The 26,108-nt window shown below is 40.6% G+C and overlaps 1 protein-coding gene across 2 annotated transcripts; it reads left to right on the top strand.

Annotated features, from left to right (window-relative positions):
- Positions 1 to 75: 75 nt before the first annotated feature.
- Positions 76 to 25,018, top strand: VPS35 (VPS35 retromer complex component). 2 transcript variants are annotated; one of them, XM_062626041.1, is made up of 17 exons: positions 76 to 135; positions 7,275 to 7,373; positions 7,751 to 7,847; positions 8,587 to 8,710; positions 10,164 to 10,346; positions 11,495 to 11,708; positions 12,468 to 12,551; positions 13,027 to 13,136; positions 16,158 to 16,254; positions 16,345 to 16,493; positions 17,006 to 17,213; positions 17,722 to 17,877; positions 19,468 to 19,590; positions 20,546 to 20,725; positions 21,783 to 22,022; positions 22,695 to 22,838; positions 24,110 to 25,018. In XM_062626041.1, exons 1-17 carry the CDS (start codon positions 133 to 135, stop codon positions 24,287 to 24,289), a joined length of 2,391 nt encoding a protein of 796 aa, XP_062482025.1. In that variant the 5' UTR covers positions 76 to 132; the 3' UTR covers positions 24,290 to 25,018. The 2 variants fall into 2 exon arrangements, with proteins under 2 accessions (XP_062482025.1, XP_062482026.1); XM_062626042.1 differs by lacking the exon at positions 20,546 to 20,725.
- The last annotated feature ends 1,090 nt before the right edge of the window (positions 25,019 to 26,108 follow it).

Raw genomic sequence — 26,108 nt, 5'->3', positions numbered from 1 at the left:
AATCGCCCTGAAGCGCTCCGCTTCCTCGGAGAGAACCAATGGGAAGGGCTGGGTGGGCCTGTACAGTCACATGACGGTGCGCGGCTCTGCGGGGTGCTGCTGGCGGGGGTGGTCTCTGGCGGCGGCGCGACCATGGTGAGGGGCGGCGGGGCCGAGCGGCGGCGGGGCTGGTGGGGGGGGGGTCACTGGGTGCGGTCGCTGCCGTGTGTACGAGTGGGAAGGGTCGGGCCCACGCCCGCCGGTGCCCGAGGGACAGGCCCGTCTGCTCGGGGTCGGCTGCACCCGGGGGCTCCTGCTGGGGAGCGCCGTCAGCGGCCGCGCCCGGTGGCCGTGAGGGCTCTCCTGGCCGGGTACGGGGACCGGAGTTCTGCCCGGAGGCTGCCGGCCGGCCCGGGCAAGGCTGAGTTGATGGCTGGGCCTCCGATGCCCGCGGTAGCAGTACGCGCCGTGGTGACGGCTGCCTGCGGCCCACCGCCGCGGGTCAGAGCCGTCACTGCCGTGCTGGGCTGCACCGAGTTCTCTCGTGGGGCCGCAGGGGAGGTCGGTGTGTTGGCTGGGGAATCGCTGCTGCACCTATGGCCGAGTTGTGTGGTGTAGCATGCTGCTCCTGCCGGCTATGTCCTCTCCAGCGCTGGCAGACTTGTTCCTCTTGCCCGCGTCGCAGCCTCCTCCCGAGGCAGTTCCTCTCCCGACCCTCCAAGGCTGCTGTTTCAGACTGTCCTAGCGAATATCTTTTCTATTCCTGCAGAGAAGGTGGCTTTGCGTTGCTGAGCCCATCTCCATAGAGCTTCTGGAGCACATGATGGTGTTTATTAGAGAGGCAAACCTGAAATTTCAGTATGGAAATAGCTTTTATTGAGAAATGCTTTTCAGCTTCCAGTAAAAATAAGGGGGCAACCAAGTTTCCTGCTAAAACTGAAGGTCTGCCTGTTTAATGTGTCTTCTGCAGCATTTAATAATCAATCAAACTTTAAGCAGCACTTGCTGTAACTATCACAGCATGTTAATTGACTTAAGTGCAGAGTATAAACAGTAGCAATAGTATGTAGACGGTGGGGGAGAAAGTAAGTGCAAGCTTTATAAAGTAGGAATTGCACAGTTCTTAGGCTTTTGGAACAAACTTTCTTCTTCAAGTTATGTATATGCTGTTATCAGTTTAATACTACATCCTCTAGAGGTAGAGGGGGCAAAACCTGAATGTTACTTGAGAGATGAATGGAAAAAAATAAACTAGGTGATGTGAAATGCCAAATCTATGTAGATGCTTAAGTACCTTTAACAAGACTGATTTTAAGAGGGCGCTGGCTGTTCTTTACCAACCCCTGAATACAAAGTCCAGCCCCTTGATTCTTGTTAATGTCTTGTGGCTTCCTGTGGCAGTAAGTAGCAGTTTAAACATGTGAAAAATGTTTTCTTCTCTCTGGTTCATCTTTGAGCTCCTATATATATAAAGTTGTGGAGTTGCCTTCAGTATTGAAGAGTAATGCTTCCATGTGATATAAAATGCTTATGCATTTTCGGTGACTTCCAGGCAGCTCAGCGATTTTTACAGAATTGCCTTGTGTGCACCAAGGTTTCATCTGTAGGCTGACAGCTGTCTTGATCTGCTTCTGCAGCTAACCCATCTTCTGTCTTGGGTAGTGTTCATTTGAAATATCTCAAGGGTGACTGGTTGGTAGTAGTCCTAATATATCCAGCTAGGAGGAGGCAGAAAAACTTTGGATAAATTTCATTCATTGTGGAATCATAGAATCATAAAACAGTTAGGGTTGGAAAGGACCTTAAGATCATCTAGTTTCAATCCCCCTGCCATGAGCGGGAGCACCTCTCACTAAACTATGTCATCAAGACTCCGTCCAACCTGGCCTTGAAAACTGCCAGGAATGGAGCGTTCACAACTTCCTTGGGCAACCCGTTCCAGTGCCTCACCACCCTTAGAGTAAAGAACTTCTTCCTTATATCTAACCTGAACTTCCCCTGTTTAAGTTTGAACCCATCACCTCTTGTCCTGTCACTACAGTCTCTGATGAAGAGTCGCTTTCCAGCATCTTCTGCTACTTTGAGGTCTCCACGCAGCTTCTGTTCTCCAGGCTGAACAGCCCCAGCTTTCTCAGCCTGTCTTCATACGGGAGGTGCTCCAGTCCCTAATCATCCTCATGGCCCTCCTCTGAACTTGTTTCAACAGTTCCATGTCCTTTCTTATGTTGAGGACACCAGAACTGTACGCAGTACTCCAAGTGAGGTCTCACAAGGGCAGAGTAGAGGGGCAGGATCACCTCCTTCGACCTGGTCGAAGCTGGTCATGCTCCTTTTGATGCAGCCCAGCACACAGTTGGTTTCTGGGCTGTGAGCCCACTGAAGCTGGCTCATGTTAAGTTTCTCATCAGCCACCACCCCCAAGTCCTTCTCCACAGGGCTGCTCTGAATCTCTTCTCTGCCCAACCTGTAGCTGCGCCTGCGATTACCCTGACCCAGGTGCAGTATCTTGCAGGTACTAATCAAAAGCATGTGAGTAAACAGAAGGAAAAATCATGCGTGGAACAGGATGTGAGCACATGAGTTATCTAAAGAAAGGTATTTAATTATTTGGAGATTAGATGAAAATGCACTTTAGGATGGAACAGAAGCAAAACCTTCCACTTGTTTTATTGGTACTCTGTATCCAACTTAACATACCGGTATAGCCAGAATTCAGGCTTCTTGGTAGGCTCGATAAGCTTGCCATGAATTCTGCTGTATTTCAATACTATGTAATTCTTTCTCTTGTGTACTGAAAGTTACCAGATTTGTAAGTGAAATGAGCATTGTAACTAGTCACACATTGACTCAAAATAATAACTATCTACAGAGTGCAGCTAAATCAAGTGTGAAACTAAGTATGGAGTTTATGAAGTCTTCCCAAGGAGCTATTAGAAAATAAGAAAATTCTACACAATAGGTGTAATATTTACTTTGTGTGTTGAAGAATGTTATGTATGTTAAAGCTATTATGAAGAAAGGTGTGGTCCAGAATTATGTTTGCTGCTGTGATAATACACTTTTCTAATTGTTACCTGCAAAATAGCTTGTATTGGCCACTCTGATCAGCCATGCAGGAGACTCCTCCCAGGCTAGTTTGGGTTTAAAAAAAAATAAATCTTGTTTTCAAAGTCCAAGGCAACTTGCCGATCACCAGCCTTTATTAAAAAAAAAACAAACCATAAAACAAACGAACAAGCAAAGAAACAAAAAACCCAAAATTAAAACCAAACCAAACCACAAACCTAAACAACAAAGAAACAAACCTGAAAGGGACAAAACCCCTCACACAGCACACACCAAAAACCAGCTCTTAAGAGCTGCTGATGGTGCAGCTAATGAGGCAGTTCTCTGTTCTTGTCACTTGTCATGGTTTAAACCTTTTCTCAGAGGAAAAAAGGTTAGGGAGCAAGTAAAGCAGAAAATTGTGTTCACATCAAGTCTCCTTTTTTTTTCAACATTTGCAGTATATCTAATAGGGGTAAGGCTCAGGCATTTCTAAAAGCCTGTAATTTGCTTATCTTGTGTTCATGCAGGAGTTTATGCCTTACTGTATATGTTGTTGACAAGCCAGAACATGCTGTGCTGTAATTATGAAGTACTGCTGCTTTTCTCCAGTGTCAAAATCTGCTTCAAAAGCTTATGTTCCAGATTCTTGTTTGTAGGTTGGCATAGGACTCCACAGCACAGTTGCATTGTTTTGATAAAATAGCACTTGAAAATGCCAGGTTTTGTTATTAGGTTCCTAATTTAAAGTGGAAGATAGAGAACGTAAACAGCTTTATTCAACATTGTACCTGACAAAAGAACTAGTTTCCAGTTTGGTGTGTGCCCTGCTGAGTGTGGTTGGTAGGATTTTAATGTGTGTTTTCTTTCCTGCAGCTGTTTTTTGCCACAACTTCCTCAAACTTCAGGTGCATGTTATCAGGGTTTGTGTATCTTGATATGATCTTGTGTGTCAGTTGATAATAAGCGTGTGTGGAAATCTCTGTCATTCTGAATCTGAAAGTAGCTTGCTTTCTGAAGTAGAAAAGAAAAGGGTAAGCTGATAAACACTCAAACTTTGAAACCTAAGAAAGAGTTAGAACTTGTTCGGTGTTGCTGCTGTTAAGATGTTTTCATATAGAAGTGAAGCTATTACAAACACCACTTTAGACTGCTTCTTTATATGCTGGTGGCAGTGGTAGGTTATCTCACTACCTGTGTGACTGTACGATGCCAATACCACCTTCTTTAGACATGAAGTACAATACCCTGTAGTACAGACATCTTTGTTTAGACCAGTCACCTTCTCAGTTGTTATACTGAAACAAATACAAGTGTGATTTTAGTCTTAATCTTGAAGAGATACAGAAGAAAAAAATTGATCGCTTGTGGTATTGTGGAAATGCTTGTCAATGAATTCAGTCATGTACTTTGTATAGTCCCAGTGTTGAATACAGCGTGGGACCTTGCTGCTCAGATTTAGAGCAGAAATGGAAATGGCTTCTGTTGATGCAGGCAGAATTTGATACAAAGCTGGCTGGTTCAGTATAAATGTGAAAGCTAGGTCTGAAAGCAAGACTCTGAAACTCCAATAGTTCCCTAGCTGTTGGTAAAAGGCAGTGGTTAAAGTTGCGTAAGAAAGTATATATCTTCAGTTAGATGTTTCTGGTGAGATTATTATTGGTATCATGTGGGTAAACCCGTAGGGCCTGTGCAGTGGATATTTTAGGTGAGGCACAACGCACGCAGAACTGGCCCCACCCTTTACGCCTGAGGTTTATCTGCCAGGGGCTAGCGAGCTTGGATGGTGACAGCAAAGTCCCCGGGTCATAGGTTTGGTTAGAGTGTCCTTCTCTTAGATGGGTGGCCTTACAGGGCTATACGAGCTCCATCTGCTCGGGTTTGAAAAAGGTGGTGTCCTTCTCCTAGGATGGTTGCCCGAAGGCTAGCGAGCCCATCCTGCCCATGGACACGCTTTGTCTGACCCTTCAGTTGAGACCTGTCTGGCATGGGAGACCCTACCGGAGGCATAAGCCACCACCAGCATAGCTCCCAGCCTCACAAGGGCACGCAAGCTCTTTCCCCATGACAAGGGGGTGTCCGTGAAAGAGTGGTATCATGTAAAGCATAGTGTCAAACTCATAGTAGCCGTTATGCTTTAACCAGTGTTTTTCACACCAAAACTAAGGAAAGTGATGCATGTGTACTCTGCCAACTACTTCTTGGGGCTGTAGCAAACAAGGGTTTCAATAAATGCTTTAACTTGGTGGTGCTCTCAAAAGGCTGCCTTCTCACAGTCCTTCTTGCAATGTTTTATGTGGTTGTAGCATGAACGGTAAACTATGGATCAGCTGGACTAGTCTTCTGGCTTATTTGATGGTTTACAGTCTAAACAGATTTCCCAGCACTACTGAGCCCTGTGGACAGCTAAGGATGGTGCAGCAGGACTGGTGACTGTGTAAGCTTAATGCCCATTAGAAAAAGGGAACACGGGCAGTTATGGTTAGTGTCAGTGTTACTGTGCTGTTTCTGGCTGTGCTTTAACATAGAGATAATCTGATGTGGTTACAGCATATGATACTCAGTAGTGACGTATCTCCTCTAAAACACTAATGCTAGGTTCAGGAGATGGTAGAGTGTGACAAATGTTCTGTCATAGGCATAATTCAGCAAGTCTGTTACAAGATGTTTTGATATTGTTGCACACCAGTCCCAGCACTGTCATCTTCTGTTCCTTAAAATTCCAATCTGTTGTGGAATAAATAAAACTTAGGAATTGCAGTGACATTTGCTGGCAGAACATTTCTTGCTTCACAGATGGAGGTTTTCTAAGAGTTTGTACCTACTGAATGGCCTGGGAAGTAGGGTCATCTAGCCATGGATGCTACTGTTGCCTTATGCTTAAATTCTTTCTTGAAAGAGCTGCACTTTGTTATTAATTACAGAGAGCTTTGTAAGACATGCAGTCACTCTAATTAACATAAGTGGCTTTTTCTGTTGACTAAATAGACTTGTTAATTAGTTATTGTGCATGGTTTGAATATTACTGAGGCACACTGAGTCATGGAAGTGTTGGTTGGAACGAACCTTTATCTCCTATAACTTCCTCCTTGAAGGAGGATTATCATGAATGTTGGTTCAGCCTTGGTTTTGTCTAGCTGGGTGATAGAAAACCTTCAAGGGCAGTTTCACTGCCTATTTGGGTGTGATGGAGGCAATCTGTATGTAGAAAAGGATATGGAGAGAGCAAGGGGGAAATACTGTGTCTCTTTAGGGAGATTCCAATTGCAGAACAAGAATGTAATTAAGTATGGGAGAAAACGGGGGTGTACTGAGACTGCAGTGCTCTATAACCTGGAAGTTCTGATAAGTTAAAACCTCTCTATTTTAATGAAAACCTCAGTGCTCAGAAGACATTTATGGGGACTGCACTTGGGGGCTGTGTGGAAGGAGTTGGTACTGAGGATACTAGCTTTAAGAATGTTAGGATGATGTAGCTCATAGCCTACTAGCTTGTTACTGAGATACAGTGAAAAAGAGGATACTGTCTGAATCATAAAGAATTGCAATATGATCCTTGGAAGGCAAAAGATGTTGAAGGCCTTTGAGAGTTAAGAGGAGGAGATCGCTGGGATTGGTAGCAGACATGAAGAGTTGTTGCTTCTCTTCAGTTTTCTGTTGCCTTTTGTAAGTCACTTCTACCTTCCAGAAAGCACTGGCTGTACTTTTATCCTTTGCTTATCTGAAGCTTGTCCTTAATAGAGTCCTGTGGCTCAGACAGCAGATAATTGAGAATTGTGAGTACAGGAAAGCATCTGCGCACTTGCAATGTGTGCAGTCTGGGCTTCGCTTTGAAACTCTGTGTAAAGAAGTAACAGTGCTTCCTCTCAGCATAGTGATGTCTGCATTCTCTTGAAGATTTTTCTTGTCAGATCTTGCACTGGATTCCTGACCTCTAAATGTTAGAAGGGAAAAGTTGACCCTGTTCTCTCCTCTTGGCTGTGGACTCCAAGAAGCAATGGTGTTCACAGGCTACTCATAACCAGTCTCACCCCTGACCTGAGGTTTTTGTGAAGTCCTGGGAGCTCTCTCACTTACATATCACGCAGCTGTTTGATAACTCTTGAGTGGTTACACTGCAGTGTCACTTGCACTGTATTCTAAACTGCAGGAATCTGGTTTGAATCAAGTCATAAACAGCTTCATGAAAATTACTGAGTTCTGTTTGGTTTTGTTTGTTTTATTGTTGGTTGTTTTTTGTTTCCTTCCAGCCAATAACACAGCAATCTCCTCAGGATGAACAGGAAAAACTCCTGGATGAAGCCATACAGGCTGTGAAGGTGCAGTCTTTCCAGATGAAGAGATGCTTGGTAAGAGTGTGATTTTAAAATGCAGTGAAGCTTCTTGTCTGCTTGGAGTAAACCAGTAAATCAATACTAATCTCCAGTACTGTGAAGAGAAGTAACCCAAGTATATATAGGTGGTAGATTAGAAGTTTGCCTTATATCATGTAGTGCCAGGTGATTAAATGCATCATAAGTCTAAGTTATATGAAGCCTAATAAACTGTGGCTTTCAGTAGGGTGATGGTGTTGAGCAAGAAGTAGGAAAAGAAGAATTCTTAACAGTGGTCTGCTGGCAGCATGTATCCTCCATCTGCTTTTTTAAAAGGCTGAAAGTGTAGCTTTCTAAAATACTGTGGTTGCCTAGTATTTCTTACAGAGTATTCTCTCTTTCTTCTTCTACAGGACAAAAACAAGCTCATGGATGCTCTGAAACATGCTTCCAACATGCTTGGTGAGCTGCGGACTTCTATGTTATCTCCAAAGAGCTATTATGAGCTCTGTATCCTTTGAAAAGGAAACAAATAGTTGAAGTGCTGAGTGAAATGTTCATCTGCTTTTTTGGTACAATGGAACTTGTCTATCTCATATTTACTAGCACTTTTTTCCTCAGTATTTAGTTACCTGAATATATTGTAGGAGAAGATACACGTATTTGCTCACTGTGTAAATTTGTCTTTTCCCTTTGGTATAAGTCTTCCATATATTTTCTGTCTTCTTTTGGGAGCTTTCAGTAGTCTAGTTCCATAAAAAATATCAGCTCTGTAAAACAACTCTGCTTGCACTATGCTACCCCAAAAATCTGTAAAACCAACTTATTTTTTGCCCTTCATTATATTATTAGCTTCTAATCACATGTAGTACCTCAGTGTGTTTACTTGTGCATACTGTGGTATCTGAAGAAATTTATGTGACTTAGGAACAGAATGTGAATATGGATGGATGATGTTCTTCTAAAGACATAGTATGCAGTTACTCTAGATACTCTATTCAATCACATTCATTTGCTTGCTCTTTTGACTTAGGTTTTTTTTCCCTTTTCTAATATGCTAAAACTGACAGTTGAAGGCTTGGGGTTAGTTCTGCATGTTTATCCCAATAGTGATTATTGTTTCAGAAGTACTGCCTACTTGGGCATGGTTGTACTTGGTACAGCATCTTTCCTTTTTGGTGTGAATGAGCAAATTAGTATGTAAATCTGTTGTAGATATTTTAAATTAAAATCCTTAACTATGAGAAAGACATGGCAATTTCTGATGAGCTGCACTACTTGGAAGTCTACCTGACAGATGAATTTGCCAAAGGAAGGAAAGTGGCAGACCTTTATGAGCTAGTACAGTACGCTGGAAATATTATTCCAAGACTGTAAGTGTGTATATGTTACCGTGTGTTAAAAGTAGTCAGTAGTGGTCAGACTCTCGGTGCAGATAATGATTGACTCTGTTTGCAATGGTGAGCAGTATTTCTGCATATCTTAAGAGAGGACTGCTGTGAGACTTCTGAGATTTAGGCCAGGAGCGCAGCTTTAGAAGGTCAGTTCTTCTTGCTGGTGTGTTGTTTTGCACATGATCAAGATGGAAGCACATTGATACTGGAAAAAAGTTGGCTTTTGAGTAAAGAGCTGGTCAGTGGAAGATGAGTACCACAGTACTAATGGAAGATTAGTACCACAAAAGTACCACTTTCTGATCACTAAGATTGATTACACATTTATTAACATTTTCAATTATCTGTTAATGAACTTGTACCTGAGGATCCAAGTCTTAGATTCTCACACAGAGCAGGTGCTTCATAACTGTCTGTTTCTTGGAGGGTAAGAAATGTGAGAAGGAAGCCGAAAATTTCTGTGACTTAATTTTAAAAAGCTTTGTGGTTCTGAATATGTGCTTTTGGTGTTAGCATGCTAGAGATGATATTGGAAGGCTTATCTTTAAATATATTACCACTGGGCTGGAGTAGATCTAGATAGTCAGACTTAGGACTCGGATTTTGTTTGGTAATGCAGTTATTAACTCCTGACATTATGTTCATGCCAGGAAGAGGCTTTGGAGATAACAAGGCTGCATCCTCATGCAGTTTCTGGAGTTTGGCTAATCACTACCATGATGTCTTTACGCCTCTGCATAATCATTTGAGTTGTCTTCTTGCCTGCTTGATATTGACTCTTACTATCCCTCATGACCATTTTTGGTGCTTTCATGAAGGTTCTGTGCACATCCATGCAGGAGACAGAGGTGTCAGAGGCTTGAGGCCTCTAAACAGAATATGTGAAAGTCCTGAATGTTGTGAATTTTTTCTCTTAAGCGAAGGGGACTCCAGTACACTGAAGCATGAGTCCTTTGTGTCTTGCATGTCCCTTCTACCTTTCACTTAATAAAGAGATGCTGAAAGAATGAGTACAGGCCTGGGGATTTCTGAAGAGCATAGCACCTCTCCTGCTAGACTAAAGTGTGAAAGAGGCTTAACTGCTTCAGCATAACAGATTACTTATCTATATGTGTTGGAGATGTTTTCCAGTTTAGTGGGGTGCTGGAAGTATAGACAAGCTAATCTGAGAGCATTCAGAACTTGATGTATGCTAAGCATTTAAAGATTCAATGTATGAGGTGTTGTGATGAGGCCAGGTGGCTATTCAGACTTTCTGTGCTCTCTGGAAAACAGGAGTTGAAAGCTAATTTAATGTGCAAAATTATGGGACCTAGATGATGTTGTATTGCTTTCTGTGCTTTGGTAATACTGCCAGGAGGGAAGAAAGGAACTGTTACCTTTAAGTATGCTGTTATTTATAATTTATTGTTTGATTCTGTGCCTTTTGCAGATATCTCCTGATAACAGTGGGTGTTGTATATGTCAAGTCATTTCCACAGTCCAGGAAAGATATTTTGAAAGACCTGGTGGAGATGTGCCGTGGAGTACAGCATCCTCTTAGAGGCCTCTTTCTTAGGAACTATCTCCTGCAGTGTACCAGGAATATCTTACCAGATGAAGGCGAGCAAGCAGAGTAAGATCATAGAATTCCAGACTGGTTTGGATGGGAAGGGACCCTAAAGCTCATCCAGTTCCAATCCCCTGCCATGGGCAGGGACACCTCCCACTAGAGCAGCTTGCTCCAAGCCCCTATGTCCAAGCTGGCCTTGAATACTGCCAGGGATGGGGCAGCCACAGCTTCTCTGGGCACCCTGTGCCAGGGCCTCAGCACCCTCACAGGGAAGAATTTTTAAAAAATTGTTTTAAACATAACCTGTTTAAATTTTCTGTATGACTTTCTTTGGGTTTGAGATAAGTAGATCTGTCAAGTCTGTAGAGTTCTAACGGGTATTTTGTCCATTAAGAATTCTCTTTCAGATTTAAGGTTTCTCACAACACAGGGTATGAACCTGTGTTTAGCTGTAGCAGTTATTTTAATCCTTCCTAGCAGCTGGTGTAGTGCTGTGTTTTCAGCTCTAGTCTGAGAACAATACTGAGAGCACACCAGTGTTTTTAGTTGTTAAGTGTTGCTTACTCTGATCAAGACTTTTCAGTCTCATGCTCTGCCAGTGAGGAGGGGCATGAGAAGCTGGGAGGAAGCAGAGACAGGACAGGTGACCCAAAGTAGCCAAAGGGGTATTCCATACCACAGCAGGTCATGCCCAGTATAGAAACTGGGGGGAGCTACTCAGGAGGCCCAGATCACTGCTCAGGTTGGGCTCAGGATTGTTTAGCAGGTGGTGAGCAATTGCATTGTGCATCACTTACTGTTTTCCCCTTTTAGTTTTGTATTCTCTCCCCTTGTTATTCCCCTTATCATTATTATTATTGGCGGTAGCAGTAGTGGTTTGTGTTATACCTTAGTTACTGGACTGTTCTTATCTCAACCTGTGGAATTTACATTCTGTCAGTTCTCTTCGCCATTCCTGTTGGAGCTGGTGGGGAGGGAAGTAGAGGGGGAGTGAGCAAGTGGCTGCATGGTTCTGAGTTACTGCCTGGGCTTAAACCGAACAGAATTCTCTTTCAGAACTAAGGTTTCTCACAAGAGAGGGTATGAAACTTTCTTACAAGCCCACTATACACTTCTGTACCCTCTTACCTGCTTAAAATGGGATGTTCACCAGATGGGAGGGATGAATACCTCTGACACACTTCCTTTTCCTAACCTGTCCTCAATTGCAGTGAAGAAACCACTGGAGACATTAGTGATTCAATGGATTTTGTGCTGCTGAACTTTGCTGAAATGAACAAACTTTGGGTGAGAATGCAACACCAGGGCCATAGTCGGGACAGAGAGAAAAGGGAGCGAGAAAGGCAGGAACTCAGGATCCTAGTGGGAACAAACCTGGTTCGCCTCAGTCAGTTGGAAGGTGTCAATGTGGAGCGATACAAGCAGGTAGGATGTCTCTCCTTGCTTTTTGACTTTTTTTACTTTTTCCAGATGAAACCAGTTTGGACTTTCAGATAGGCAGCTTGAAGTGTTACGGCTATGCTGAAAGTTCAGTAATCCTGGTGCTTCTCAAACTCTTCACCTGAGTAAAAGTTCTGAAGGCTAATAAAGCTGTGTTAACGTGTTGTGAAGCTGAGGATGACTCATGCATTTTTCGTTTGTGTGTAATGTTGATAAGAAGTTTTAAAACTTTCCTTCTTAATTCCCATTTTACTTATAGAATGAGTTGATTTGAAGGGATGTGTATCACATGCAAAGTTCTGTGGTAGACTTTACTACTTAAACAAAGCTATGCTTCCCAAAGCATTCAAGAGAACTGTTACTGCATGAAATGATAGTCAAGCAAATACATTATTTAGAAGTTTGTCCTTTGAAAGTTCTACCATATAGCTTCTGAAAAATATTTTTAAGCAGTGCTGCTGAGACCGAGTAGTAGTATGTGCCAGCAAAGCTAGTAGCTCTGATATTCTAAATCAGTTTGCAGATTGTACCATGTATGAAAGGAACAGATATCTGAGACCAGGAGATTTTTTTTTTTTTTTTTTGAAGGATGGAACTGCTGAAAACTGAGACTTTTTATCAGAAAGTAAGGAAAAATTTGAGAAATGTTAGAAGTACTGGTCTGTTTGGATTAAATGTGCAAGTCTGAATATAAACTTGGAAAGTAATTGTCAAATCACTGCAAAACTCTTTCTCCTATTCCAGATTGTTCTTTCTGGAATATTGGAGCAAGTTGTAAACTGTAGAGATGCTTTAGCTCAGGAGTACCTCATGGAGTGTATCATACAGGTGAGCTGCTTAAATTCAATTTCAGTGATGGGACACAGGGACACTTATTCCTTTATTTTTAGTCAGATTCAGGCTTTCACCTCTTCTCATGAAATGGAAAACTTCATCATTCTTACTCTTACCTAGTGCCTTATCCCATATTTTTTAACAGATGAGCAAAGTGGAAATGAATTGATTTTGTGCTCCTTCTGCTGCAGAAGCTTGTAAACATCTGAGCTGCAGTGCCTGCAGTATGAATTATAATAGATAGCTGGTCCCTCAAGTAACCTGTTTGTCTTGCACCTCTTGCTTCATGCATTTACCCAGTCATGGTCAGCTTGGGGAGCTCTAAAGCACTGGTAGGCCAGTCCGTATTTACTGTGTGGCTGTCTGCTTTAGAATTACTCTGTTGCATTTTACTGCTGTGTAACAATTGGCAAATTTAATTTGATGTATTTTTTTTGGTAACTAATGATGACTGTTGATCTAAAACTAGGTTTTCCCAGATGAATTTCACCTCCAAACCCTGAACCCATTTCTCAGAGCCTGTGCTGAGCTGCACCAAAATGTGAATGTGAAAAATATAATTATTGCTTTAATTGACAGGTGAGTGACCATGGGGGTGGAAACTGGCTCAAAATTAAGTTTGTGTTGTGCACAAGGAGATGATAATTCTTCCAGCATTTGAAAATTTTCCATTTTTGGTATCATGTAACTTCACTGTTTCTGTGTATTTCCATCAGCTGTAATTAAGGCTGTGAATAACATAGCTTCTGCCCTCTGGACTCTGCTTTTACAGCTTCCAACGAAACCTGCTTTAAGGACTGATTAAAACTTGTAAACAGATTAAGTCAGAAAACAACCCATTTAGTATCGACCAATTTCATGTTTCTGAGCTGAAGTGGTAGCAGTGTTCTGCTTTGACAGCCATATCGATAAGTATCTCTTGAAACCCTGAAAATCCTCATGGCTAAATCACATATCAAGGATACTTTACCTTGCAATTTTGATAAGAGCATAACATAACACCTCTTCATAAAAGAGCTAGTAGGAAATGGAACTACATTCTTAATTTCTTAGTTTACCACTAACTTCCTGCCTGTTCTCCCAGAAGTGTTTTTCTTGTGGAGGTACAGCTTAAGACTGCTTGCACTGAATTCAGATATGGGGGAGGAATCATAGAATCATTTAGTTTGGAAAAGACCTTTAAGGTCAAACTGAAGTTTTGATCTGTATCCTGAAAGGAAGCAATACAAATTATCAGTGAATGCCTGTACTTTCGTAGTGTGGAAAGGAAATGCACTTTCCTGGCTTTTTGAAGCCTCAGAAAAGCTTTGTCCTGGCGTTTGCACACAAGTGTATGTTCCTTTGTGTATTTGGTCCAAGTACCAATATATGGACTTCAGTTGCTGTAGGGATCTTGAGTCCTACTGGAATTCAACAATGAGTATAGTTGTGGTTTTGTTTCTTTGTCTTCTGTAACGTCTGAAGATGGAACAGGTATATATTAAGCATGAATGGTATAACTTAGGATCTTATAGTAAAAACAAATCTGTAGTTTGTTTTCTTAAGGTTACATCAGATCTGTTTGTTAAGGACTTCAGTCTTACTGGAGTATCTTTCAGTATTTGTGCACTTGGCAGAGAAGCAGTTCTGCCTTCATCCAGAGATGTTCACAGGAATTCATTGGTTTTCTACACTTTGCAGCTGTGATTTTGTGAGGGTTTTCTCAATTTAGTTAGCTTTTTAAAAAAAAAACAAAGCACAACAAAAAAAAACCAACACAAAACCTCCAAATCGCAAAGGCATTGCCTATAACAGTGTAATTTCTGAAACTGTCTTGTGACTGCTTTCAGCAGGGGTCACAACCTTTTGCTAGTTTCTTACTTAACATTAGTGCATAGCAATGTGATTCTTGCAAGGTTTTTCTTAAGTAGCTTTTGCAGTCATGTCTACTTAGAGGACTTTAACAGCTTTGGTATTACCTCCACAGTAATTTTTCACTATTAAAAACAACAGCAAGCAACTGACTTAAGACTGAGCCTGCTGTCCTCCTAGACTTACCACTACTGTGTTTTGTTGGGGCACTAATAGTGTCTTCCAGAGCTTTCTCATTTGGCTACAGGACAAGGTAAAAGTATGGTGGTGTGATGTTCATCATCTTTGTACTATGGCAAGTTGTGCTTCTGACTGTAGTGTTACTGCAGGTATTGGGGGATGGATCTGTCCCATGCATGTAGGGAAGATGTTTTTGTGTTTAGATTGGAGTTGTTAGGAGCAATTGTTGTGTGTTTCAGTATTGTGTAGTTAAGGTGCGAATCTGCCCCATAGAGGTAGTGCCTGTTGGCATTTCTCATCTTTATTTCAGCTGGTATAGGATAATTGAACATCTGTGACTGCTGAGGAAGGTTGTGAAGCTGTAGTCCCTATTCCCATGGGGCTTTCCTGTTATGCAATCTTTCTGCAAATAGCCTTGCTGCTTTGGGATCTTTCTTGCCTTACTCAGCCATTCACAGCTTTTAATTATGCTGTTGTCTGCCTGCAATTTATCATACTTTGTAGCATGCTGGCCTTACCTTCTGAACTGTTGCCAAGAAAAGCTGCCTTGTCCCTTTGAGAAAAAGCAGTGATTGTTCCTAGCTTTAGAAAGTCTTCTTGTTACCACCCTAATGAAATACAGTAGTAGTTCAATGTCTGTTTTTAACTGGCAGTGAAGTTTCTTGGTACCTCAGCCTTTTCTTACCTGCCTTTTTGTTTCAGACCCAAAGTTCATTCAAAATTAAAGTTTAATAACTTAAAAATTTTAATCAGGTGCTTTTTCCTAAATGCTTTTGTATTTAGTATGTTGGTCTTTAATTCAGTATAGAATAATCCCTTGGCAATTAGAAAGTAAAGATAGCAATGCTGAGCTTTTTTTATGTTGCAGCCTTGGTAAGTTGCTTGCCTTCCTGTAGTGTTTCTTACGTTGTGTCTGATTTTTGCAGAAATGGTGGTTGGAGTGACTTTCTCTTATTACAGATAGAGACAGGTCTACAGCATCCTTTGGATGCGTGCTGGATAGTGATCTCTTGCTTTGGTTCTCCCCCCCTCCAAAAAAAAAAAAGTATTCTTCTCCACTTCAAATTTGCATTGTAGTTTGCTCTTTGCAAACATCAGAAGTACCAAACATGTTGATCTGTCTTTGGAGACAAAGTGTAGTTAAGTCAGCATATTTCTTCTGTTTTTCCTCTAGAGACTTGTTTAGCAGAGAATGCTTCTGGATATCTGACTTCTTCAGTAATATCACTGAATAGATGCAGGATATTTGCTCTTCCATCAGCTGAGTAGAATATTTCTTTCTCTACTAGAACAGAATATTTGCTCCTAGCTGAAAAACATGGGATTATGAAACGTCCTTCTTGCTCTTTCTTCAGCTCGCCATCTCTGTTAACACACTTTTCCAGGACTGATACTTACCAGGCTCAGTTTCTCTTGAGATTTCTGACTTCCATTAATTTTCTTTTTTCTTGTAATAGAGCTTGCAAATACACCAAAAGACTTGCTTTGTCTGTCAGTATCTCTTTCTCGCCTGCATCTGAGAAGATGAAAGAGTTTGCTGACCAGCTGCTTTTCTTTATGTGTTACCAGGTTAGCTTTATTTGCACATCGTGAAGATGGACCTGGTATCCCAGCAGATATCAAACTGTTTGACATATTTTCACAGCAGGTGGCTACTGTTATACAGGTATGTTGGGTGTTCTTGCATGCAGTTTTGGGATGGTTTTGCAAGTTATGTGCTTTTTTTTAATCCACTCAGTGCTGTCTTAAATTTCAGTCTCGTCAGGACATGCCCTCAGAGGATGTGGTGTCTTTGCAAGTTTCTCTCATTAACTTGGCTATGAAATGCTACCCAGACCGTGTTGACTATGTTGATAAGGTGTTGGAGACAACCGTGGAAATATTCAACAAACTTAATCTAGAACAGTAAGTAAATATCTCCTGCATTCTCTTTGGTGTGGTGATTAATACTTCAAAATCTTGACTTCTGCATTTCATATTTAGCAAAATAGCAAACATGCTTTGATGTGTAAAATTAGCACCTTTGTTCAAGCTATAAAGGATCATGATACACTGCTGACTCACCAGGACTTGCTCACGTGTGCATAAATCCTACTGTGCCACTCTACAGTACACAATGTGTATGCCAAGCAGTGTGTAGTCGTTATCTGTTCATTCCTTACAGCAGTTGAGTTCTCCCCTTGCTGAATTTACAGCCACAATCTCTGCTTCTGCCATCAGCAACTTAAACCGTGCATTTTCCACTGTACATCCTAAAGAGCAAGATAAAAGTTGGTTTGATACCTTTTCCTTTCTCTGTATCAGCAAGTTGCTTAGATGTTGTGCTATACATCAGAATTGGTATTGAAACAGACTTTAAATCTGTCTGCATGTGTGAACTATTAATTAATTTTATGTTTTGCATGTTTTTTTTTTAGTATTGCAACAAGCAGTGCTGTTTCAAAGGAGCTGACTAGACTTCTGAAAATCCCTGTTGATACTTACAACAACATCCTGACAGTTCTGAAACTAAAACATTTTCACCCACTCTTTGAATATTTTGATTATGAGTCCAGGAAGAGCATGAGTTGTTATGTGCTTAGCAATGTATTGGATTATAACACAGAAATTGTATCCCAAGAACAGGTATGACATAAGTTAATTTGAACTGCTGTTTGATGATATGAAAACAAATACTGAGTGACTTAGAATCATAGACTTCATGCAAGACATGTTTTGTTTCCTAGTGGGCGTACCTCTGTCTTCCCATCTTAGTAGCAGAGCTTTATCCCACATGATAATTCGTCCACCCATGTTCTTAAGTATCTTGTCTTTGCACATCTTACCTAACCTCATCCTAGAGACTGTTTCTGTTAAGTTTGAATGAAGACCCTGAACCCCCTTAAAATTACCTGAAGAAGACTGGATAGTACTTTTGGGATCTGAATTTCCTCTGTACTGCTATGCTGTCCCACTTGTGCTAGGAGGGACTGTACTTCAGGGAGTAAGGCTAATACCTTCTAAAGCATCACCAACTCAGACTTTGCTCATGCTTCATCAGCTCTGTGAATGGCTGTGAAGATGCCACCAGTTCACTTCAACTTATGCTTATAGGCTGCTTTGGTTTAAACAGAGCTATTATTGTCTTTAACAGGTTGATGCTATCATGAATTTGGTATCCACACTGATCCAGGATCAACCAGATCAGCCTGCTGAAGATCCCGACCCTGAAGACTTTGCTGATGAGCAGAGTCTTGTGGGGAGATTTATTCATCTCTTGCGTTCAGATGACCCCGACCAACAGTATCTGGTATGGCCATCAGTGCTTCGAAATGCTTGTGTTCCCTGAATTGTCAGTTCTTCCTTTATTTGCTGTACAAGACTTCAGTGTAGCTGGGACATCACTATAGTGTCTGGGACATCAGTGTGTAGCTGGGACATCACAGAGTACTGGGGCATCACTACTCTGGTGCTACATATTTGGTAGAGAACATTGTATGACGTGTTTAATGCTAGTATGAAATGGTTTGTATTTGGAAAAAGCAGATAAGGACTTAAAAGCATAAGGTGGCAGTTTTGATGCAACTGTATTAGTTTGTACTTTTGGGTAAGCATCAGAAATGCTTGTATCAGATTTTCCTGCATTACAGGAACAGTAGGAAAAAATCCAGGACTATGGGATTTTCATAACTCTTTCACAGTATTTCACTTTAAATTATGTGTTCTGTATGGAAGAGGTCTGAAATGCAAATTCATTCACCTTAGTGCACTACAAGCCAAAGTGTCTAATAAAGTGAGTAATGGGTGATGACAGATTTCTGTTTACTCATGTTGTTTACATGAATTCTAGTAACTACAATTCAGGTAACCTAGAAATGTATGTAGGGTTGGACACTGAGCTTCACTTCTAGTGCTTGTTTCAAAGTGGTAATGGACTGCCGTGACTAGACAGCAAGGTAATAAAACCTGTCTGTAGTAACCTAGCCGTCATTGTTCTGACACTTAAAATAAAAATAAATCTCGCTTTTAAACTCTGATCTCTAGTAGAAATTACCTGAAATTTGGTTTCTGAAGTTTTAGTGTGGAATATGGTACATCTTGAGTTGTCCCCTTTGAAAGGAAGTCAGGTTATTCTAATGTTTAGCTAGCCTTGAATGAATTGAATGATTTCCAATATCTGAGATTCTTGCTATTACCAAGAATTCTGGTTGTGAGAATACATGACTGATTGTATCAATGGATAGAAATAATCCCAAAATAAGGGGAAGCGGAGAAGCTAAGAGTACAAACAAGGAGAGCTCATTAGTCTCTCTCCACTCATTGAGAACAAGGGCAAAAGGCAGAGTATCATGTTCATGTTGTATGTGCAGCTTGTGCTTAAAACTGAGAAATGCAATAAAAGCAGCATTAATGAGCATAATGAAAACGTAAAAGCAGGGGGAAGTGGCAACAGTTGCAGGTGTGGCTATCAGAATGTAGTGCTATAGTCTCAGAGTATGAGATGCCTTACGGACTTGTGTGTTCAGTTTCATGAAACTTGGCTGCTTACTTTTTTATGTTCTTACAGGCTACTGTAGGGAAAAATAGTCCTTTTGTAGCTTCCATTGCGTTGAGGACAGAATGTATCTGGTGTCATTAAGCTGGATTAAGCTCAGGCAACTTCCATCTTCCTGCACAGTCTGAAATGTATCTGCAATAAGTATAGTACAAGAAAAGTTTGTGGAGATGATACAGACTGCACACATTTAATTCAAGTAAAGCAACTTGTATCTAGTCCTCCCAAAATACTGTCTGATGCTGCCACCATGTCTTTCTGATTCTATAGAGTGCAGACTAAGTTATAGATATGAATAACGCACATTTTGAAGAGTGCTGTAAGCTTACAGTGCTTCTATTCTAGATCCTCAACACTGCCCGGAAGCACTTTGGTGCAGGTGGGAACCAACGTATTCGTTTTACACTGCCACCATTGGTTTTTGCTGCATACCAGCTTGCTTTTCGCTACAAAGAGAACTCCAAAGTGGTAAGCTGACCTCTAGATACTCTTGTGTACTTGCATCTTTTGGGCTTTCTTAAAAATGCATTTTGTCTGGCTGTGTCTGTGTGCTAAAACTTGATGTAGAATGCTGAGGTTTTTGTTTGCTTTTTCTTGAGCCAGATTTTTACTAGAGGTAAAAGTAAAGAGCTTTCTAACTTATGGAGGATTTTTATCAATTCATACTAAATTACCTCAGCACTTGAGGAATGCTGAAGCAGAAATTGGCTAGTTGTTTATTCATGAAGGTGACTGATGTGTTTTTATTTGGGGAGACCAGAGAGCTGGGACACTGCAAGTGCTGGCATGAAACCAGTTTAAATCCAGATATTGAAATTAATCAACTTCTAAATCTGCAGCTCTGCTATTTTAATGTTTCTAAAGCAAGTGTTTCTTTGTAGTTTAACTCACACAGTAGTTGCAAAAGTGCACACTAAAACAATCACTGGTCCATCTTGGCCCTTTAATGCTTTCTGATTGAAATACTTAGCAAAAATATTACTTTCCCTTATTTGGAGGATATATTGTGGGGAAATAAGTTAAAATGCTGTTTGTTAAAACACTCCTCAAAATTAATGTTTTAAAATTATCTCCCCTTCCTTATTGATGCTCCAGACTGAATAGAATTTTACTCCATTTAACTGAGCAAAAGCCTCATTAGCTATGTTCTAAGCATAGGTGTGGTAACTGCAGTTACTTGTGAGGAAGGTTTCTATGAGCTGGTAGGAAAAATGGGTGTGAACTTTTTGTAAATGGAAGAAATACTTTTGTGAACGCACACTGAGGTCAACACAGTACTGCTAGGGCACTCAGTACTGCTTCAGTAAGTGCCTGGTGTGGCACGCAGAAGAAAACAGACGAGCATTTGACAGATCTTGTTACAATTCAGATTCTCTTTGTAGCAATAGTCTTCTTCAAGCTTTGGCTTGTTCCTCTTCTCTAGGATGACAAATGGGAGAAGAAATGCCAGAAGATCTTCTCATTTGCTCATCAGACCATCAGTGCTCTGATCAAAGCAGAGCTGGCAGAGCTGCCTCTCCGTCTCTTCCTACAAGGAGCGCTGGCTGCAGGAGAGATTGGCTTTGAGAATCATGAAACTGTGGCCTATGAATTCATGTCCCAGGTGAGTGTCCAACTATTACACTCACTGTCCTGTGCTACCTTAAATTTGGCTTGGGTAGGTTTCCTGAACACTAAACCATTCAGTGTAATTAAAACATCTTGAAATGATTGACAGCTAATGCCACTAAGTAGAAACTCCTCATCTTAATTCTTGCTTCCCAGGCTGCTGTGGAATTAACCTCCATTGCTACTGATTTGAATACTCAGTTTGACAATATGTGGTATGTTGCAGTACTGCATCCTAGTCGCATAGTTGGCTCACTGGAGGAGTGCAGCTCTCTCAACATAAAAATGTTCCTTCACTGCTTCCAAGCCTGTCACAGCTGTTGCTGTCAAGCAGGTGTTGTCCTGACCACAAGCCCTCTTTGAAAGTTCTCTAAAATTTGCGCTGTTCACACCTGTCATGCTAGGCTTTGCTAATTAAAATCCTTGTATTGAAATCAATTATAAACTAGCGTGAAAATCCACTTCAGCCTTTTTCTTGAGGCTGATAACCTCAGCCTTTCCTCACTGTCTAGTATCGGTTGCTTTTATAGCACAATTCTGAAGATGAGAGCAGCATGGCAGTTACATGCCTTCTATTTGAGATGATTCATAGATTCGTAAGATTTTTAGTCTCATATTTTCTCTCAAGGCTTTTCATCCATGTAGCAGCAGTGCCAATGATTTTTACCTACTCTGGTTACTGACCTACCTCTCAACTTTGCTCTACTGTTCTGTGTGTTTCAAAGAACCAAATGCTCTTCAGGGACTACAGCTGTTAAGAGGTTCCATATTCAAACAGATGCTTGAAATGAGGAAAAACTCAATCTTCAGGTTATATGTAGAATCACATTTGTTTACTATGACCACTTAAGTATTTTGTGGAAGATTTATTTCCAGTCTGTGTACTTAACGTAATTTTGACAGTCTCAGTGAAAAATCTGTTTTCCTGCCTGAAGCTTTTAACTAATGTAAAACTGGACACTTTACTGCCTTGTCACTGGCACGTGTGATTTGGGGTTTTTTGCTGATGTGTTCTAAAGCAGTGATTAAGTCTTGCTTTCTCCTTTGACTAGGCCTTCTCTCTGTATGAAGATGAAATTAGTGATTCAAAAGCACAGCTGGCTGCAATCACCTTGATAATCGGGACATTTGAGAGGATGAAGTGCTTCAGTGAGGAGAACCACGAGCCTTTGAGGACTCAGTGTGCACTGGCGGCCTCTAAGCTCCTTAAGAAGCCAGACCAGTGCCGGGCTGTGAGTACTTGTGCCCATCTCTTTTGGTCTGGCCGAAATACTGACAAGAACGGAGAGGAGGTAAGAATAAAGGGACAGCAGTGTAACACATCCTACCTCTGCCTTCCTTCTCCTTGCTCTGCCTTTCTTCTGAAGGCACTTGAAGTAGATATACCACTTAGTGATGCAGACTTTGTTGAAATGTGTTCTAATGTATAAAGCTGCTAAATCGCACTGCAGTGCAAGCTGCATACATACAAAAATGGAGACAACTCAATTTTAAGGGTGGAAGTACCATTCAAACTTCGGAGAGGAGTTGGAGACTGGAGTCTGCATTTTGCATGTCTGTTATTGTAGATGTCTTACATGTGAACTACTAAACTTCCAAGTTAAAGATACGCATTATTGAAATTAAATGTAAAAAAAAAAAAATTATGTGTTCTTCTGGGCTGGTGACATAAACTGTTGTAATTGTGAAAAACAGTGTTTGAAATCTGTTTCTCAAAGTATGCATTAGTGTACATATTACAAGATTGAGTTCATTCATCTCATTATCAAGGGCTATCAACAACTGTTCATGTTTTTGCCTGATTTAACAAGACTTAAACTGTCAATCTTTCAATGACAGCTTGTTTGCGCAGTTTGTGTAGTTTTCTGTTTGTAGTGGACCACCCGGAAATGTGCCAAGGGAAGAGATACTGGAGCTCCCTAAGGTTGTTTTATCTTCTAATCTTTTGTTTTTTTTCCTTCTAGCTTCATGGAGGAAAAAGAGTGATGGAATGCCTAAAGAAGGCTCTAAAGATAGCGAATCAGTGCATGGACCCCTCTCTGCAAGTCCAGCTTTTCATAGAAATTCTGAACAGATACATCTACTTTTATGAAAAGGAAAATGAGGCAGTGAGTGGAAATGCACTCTCTCTATTGCATCTTTTTAAAAGAGGATTTCTTTAAGCTCTTCATTCATGCTTATACCCCAAATCATGTGTCTTCAGCTTGCTCTGTAGTTATAAGAGGCACAAGTTCTGGCAGTAAGAGTAGCAAATTCTGGATATGGTAGTAATATTTGGGATAAAGCTTCATTCTTACATGGGTGAAAACACCAAACGTTTTCCGTCTAGTTATGAATTTAAATGTTGTGGGACTTAGATACCAGAAATATTTATTAGATTAAAACTTACTAGGACTTGTAATTTTACTACTTGCTCATCTAACTTTACAGGTACATAACTTAATATGTCCATAAGGGAAAGAAAGTCGTTACTTTCAGGTAGTGATTCAAGGTCACTGCTGAGTGTATCATATGGTTGGTGTAAGCTTTAGTTTTGAGAAACAGATAATGACATCTCGTGTACCTGTTTAAATTCTGCATCTGCAATCTGGGATAATTGTTGCATATACTCGCTGTTAGTAAACAGTAAAAAGTAAACTTTTTGAAAAAGCTGTTTGGTCAAGTAGAGATCAACACCCCCCCCCTCCCCCCAGTGTCATTATTTGGTCAAGAGCAGATGTTGATGAATACCCTGTACTTCCGAAAGAATGTCTAAAGAGATTTTAGGGATTTGCTGACTTCACAACAACTGAACTGGCTTCCTGCTGTAGTGTTCTAGCATAGGAGATGCAGTATCTGATGGAGATGAAAATAAAATCTTGAATTCCAAAACTATTGGCAGATGTAGAAACAGTCTTTGGATTCAGTGGTGTTCTGTGTATTGCAGGACTCGCTAGGCAAATGTGCTTTCCTAGGCAGTGACTTAGTGACTAAGAACTACTTTAAATCTGGTATGACAATCCTGGCTGACTTCTACAAGAAACAGATTATATTAGAGCACACAGACAATCTGATTATCTGGGTTTTTTATTTAAAGCTTTTTCAATTTATGTTGAATAAGAGAAATGCTGTAGTAAAAGTCATAAATCTATCAGATTAATGACTGATTAAACTCGTTACATTTGCTGGCATGGGGGCAATTTCCACAAAGTTCTGAAATCAGAGTAGCCCTATGAGAAGCAAGAGAAGGCTGTCTCCAGCAGTTTGTCTGCATGCAGCCTTGCCAATATTTCTAAGAACTGTCCAAATACAAACAGTTTAGACACAAGTCTGTTAAAGCCAACGTCAATGCACTTCTATGCGGGTCTTGCTGATGGCTTCTGTTTATGTTCTCGTGTAGGTGACAATTCAGGTTTTGAATCAGCTGATACAGAAGATAAGAGAAGATCTCCCAAACCTTGAGTCTACCGAAGAAACAGAACAAATTAACAAACACTTTCACAACACACTGGAGCACTTGCGTCTGAGGAGGGAATCACCAGAATCCGAGGGGCCAATTTATGAAGGTCTTGTTCTTTAGGAGGATACACACTGTACTTACTTCTTTTCATTTACATACCGTATGGTTTATTTGTTTTTCTTTGTAAGGTAGATTTATAGGTTGAGCCTTTCGGAAATGTCAAGTTAACATTTGCGTGTTCAGTCTGACACTTCAAACACTTGCGTGGGGTACTCTTAACAATTTGAAAGGTTGGACCAGCAACTGCAGGTTTTGTCAGTTAGCATGGCTGAAACTTTCTTTGAAATCCATGTAACATGGTAAGGTTCTTTAGGTTCTGAATTTTCTTGTTTTTTCACTGTTGCTTCTGTAGCACTAGAGTTCTAAATTGGCAGTGACTCGTCTGAAACTATGTCTGATCCTTATACAGAGCATCAGATTTTTGGGATTATTGTATGTCAGATTCTGCTTGTGCTTTTCTTCTAATGCAAGTTAAGACTAAGTGTAATATTTTTCCCTAAAAACTAGAATATATTAATGCATGTTTGGAGAATTTTAAAGCACCACGTTCAAAACCAGAAGTTATATTTTGCATATTAAGGCTCTGTGACATTCAGTGAGGACCAATACTGTGCACAGGGTATATTTATCAAGATAACTTTGTTCCAAATAGTATAAAAATAGAGAAATTGCAATCTATATAGATATGTATAACCTTCATTACTGTAAATTTAGGGGGAAACACATTACACAAGTTTATTCAGTATCATGATTTTGCACCAGTGAAACAATAAAGTTGCTATTAACGCATGTTGTTTCATGTCTCTTCAGAGCCCACTGTTGAATCCAATGTTAATGTTGAACCTTTTGATAAAACCAAAAGAACTTCTGTTCTATAGGGACAGAAGAAGCAAAGCATAGTTAACCTGGAGAAGCTGGGAGGCTGCTGTGTTTCTGATGTGGAAGTTTATCATTCAAACACAGTATTTTTCCAACTGATGCCAAGATGATGTGTGTTCACATTTCAGAATGCTTTTATGACATCTCTTGAGGGTAGAAAACCCTACTGGATTCTGGGTCTGTGCTAGAGTAATGAGAATGAGTGGCAATTACATGAAAAGCCACAGGAAACAGAGTGGTAGAACAATTGCCAATGGCAACTCCTTTGAAAACCGGTCTGGTCTGTTAGTTAATGCCAGTTGCTGAAAGCTTTGAAATTTTGTTTTACCTTAACTGAATGTAATGTTCTAAAGTTTAACTGATTGAACTTCCTTATTTCTTGAGTTGACCACTTGTGAAAATTGACCTGGCTTGATTAGATAGTGAATAAGACTCCAATAATTTAGTGTAACATGTTTTATAAAAAAGGCAAATATGATCCTAAGAAACAGGAATTAGGGAGTAGACAACAAGTTCATTGATCTACTGATGTGTAAGTCTGTCTTGGAGGGGAGGAGGAATGAGTAGATGATCTAATGGCTTTACTTGCCCAAGCGATGTAATTAATGCTGTTGAAAAACCTTTATGTTGCTTTGTATCTGGATAATGTTCCTCCTAAGAGAACTCTTAAGCTGATTGTTTTATTATAAAACATCCATAGCAGAACATGGTGATCATGTTCGTGTAGATCCACTCATGTAGTAGCAATATGCCCTCCTAGTATACAGTATTTGCTAACCATGTTTGTTTAAAGCTCAAGGCTGGCCCTTGCAACTTAGGAACTGTCTTTGAATAACCGTTTTGTGGTGGTTTCAACTGCAGTAACCCAAATGTTGTAGCTACTGCTTTTTCCCGTGTACCACTTGTTAAGGCTACAAAGCTACAACTCGTCCACAGTTATAATTGCTTTTATTGAAATTTTACAAAGTAAATGATTTCAAAATACTGTCTTTAAACTTTA

This window comes from Pezoporus occidentalis, unplaced genomic scaffold (assembly GCF_034315485.1).
Source record: "Pezoporus occidentalis ecotype Australia unplaced genomic scaffold, CSIRO_AGI_Poc_V1 ctg287, whole genome shotgun sequence".
Classification (NCBI taxonomy): domain Eukaryota; kingdom Metazoa; phylum Chordata; class Aves; order Psittaciformes; family Psittacidae; genus Pezoporus; species Pezoporus occidentalis.
The sequence above is the reverse complement of the archived record's forward strand: the minus strand, read 5'-3'. Positions and strand labels throughout refer to the sequence as shown.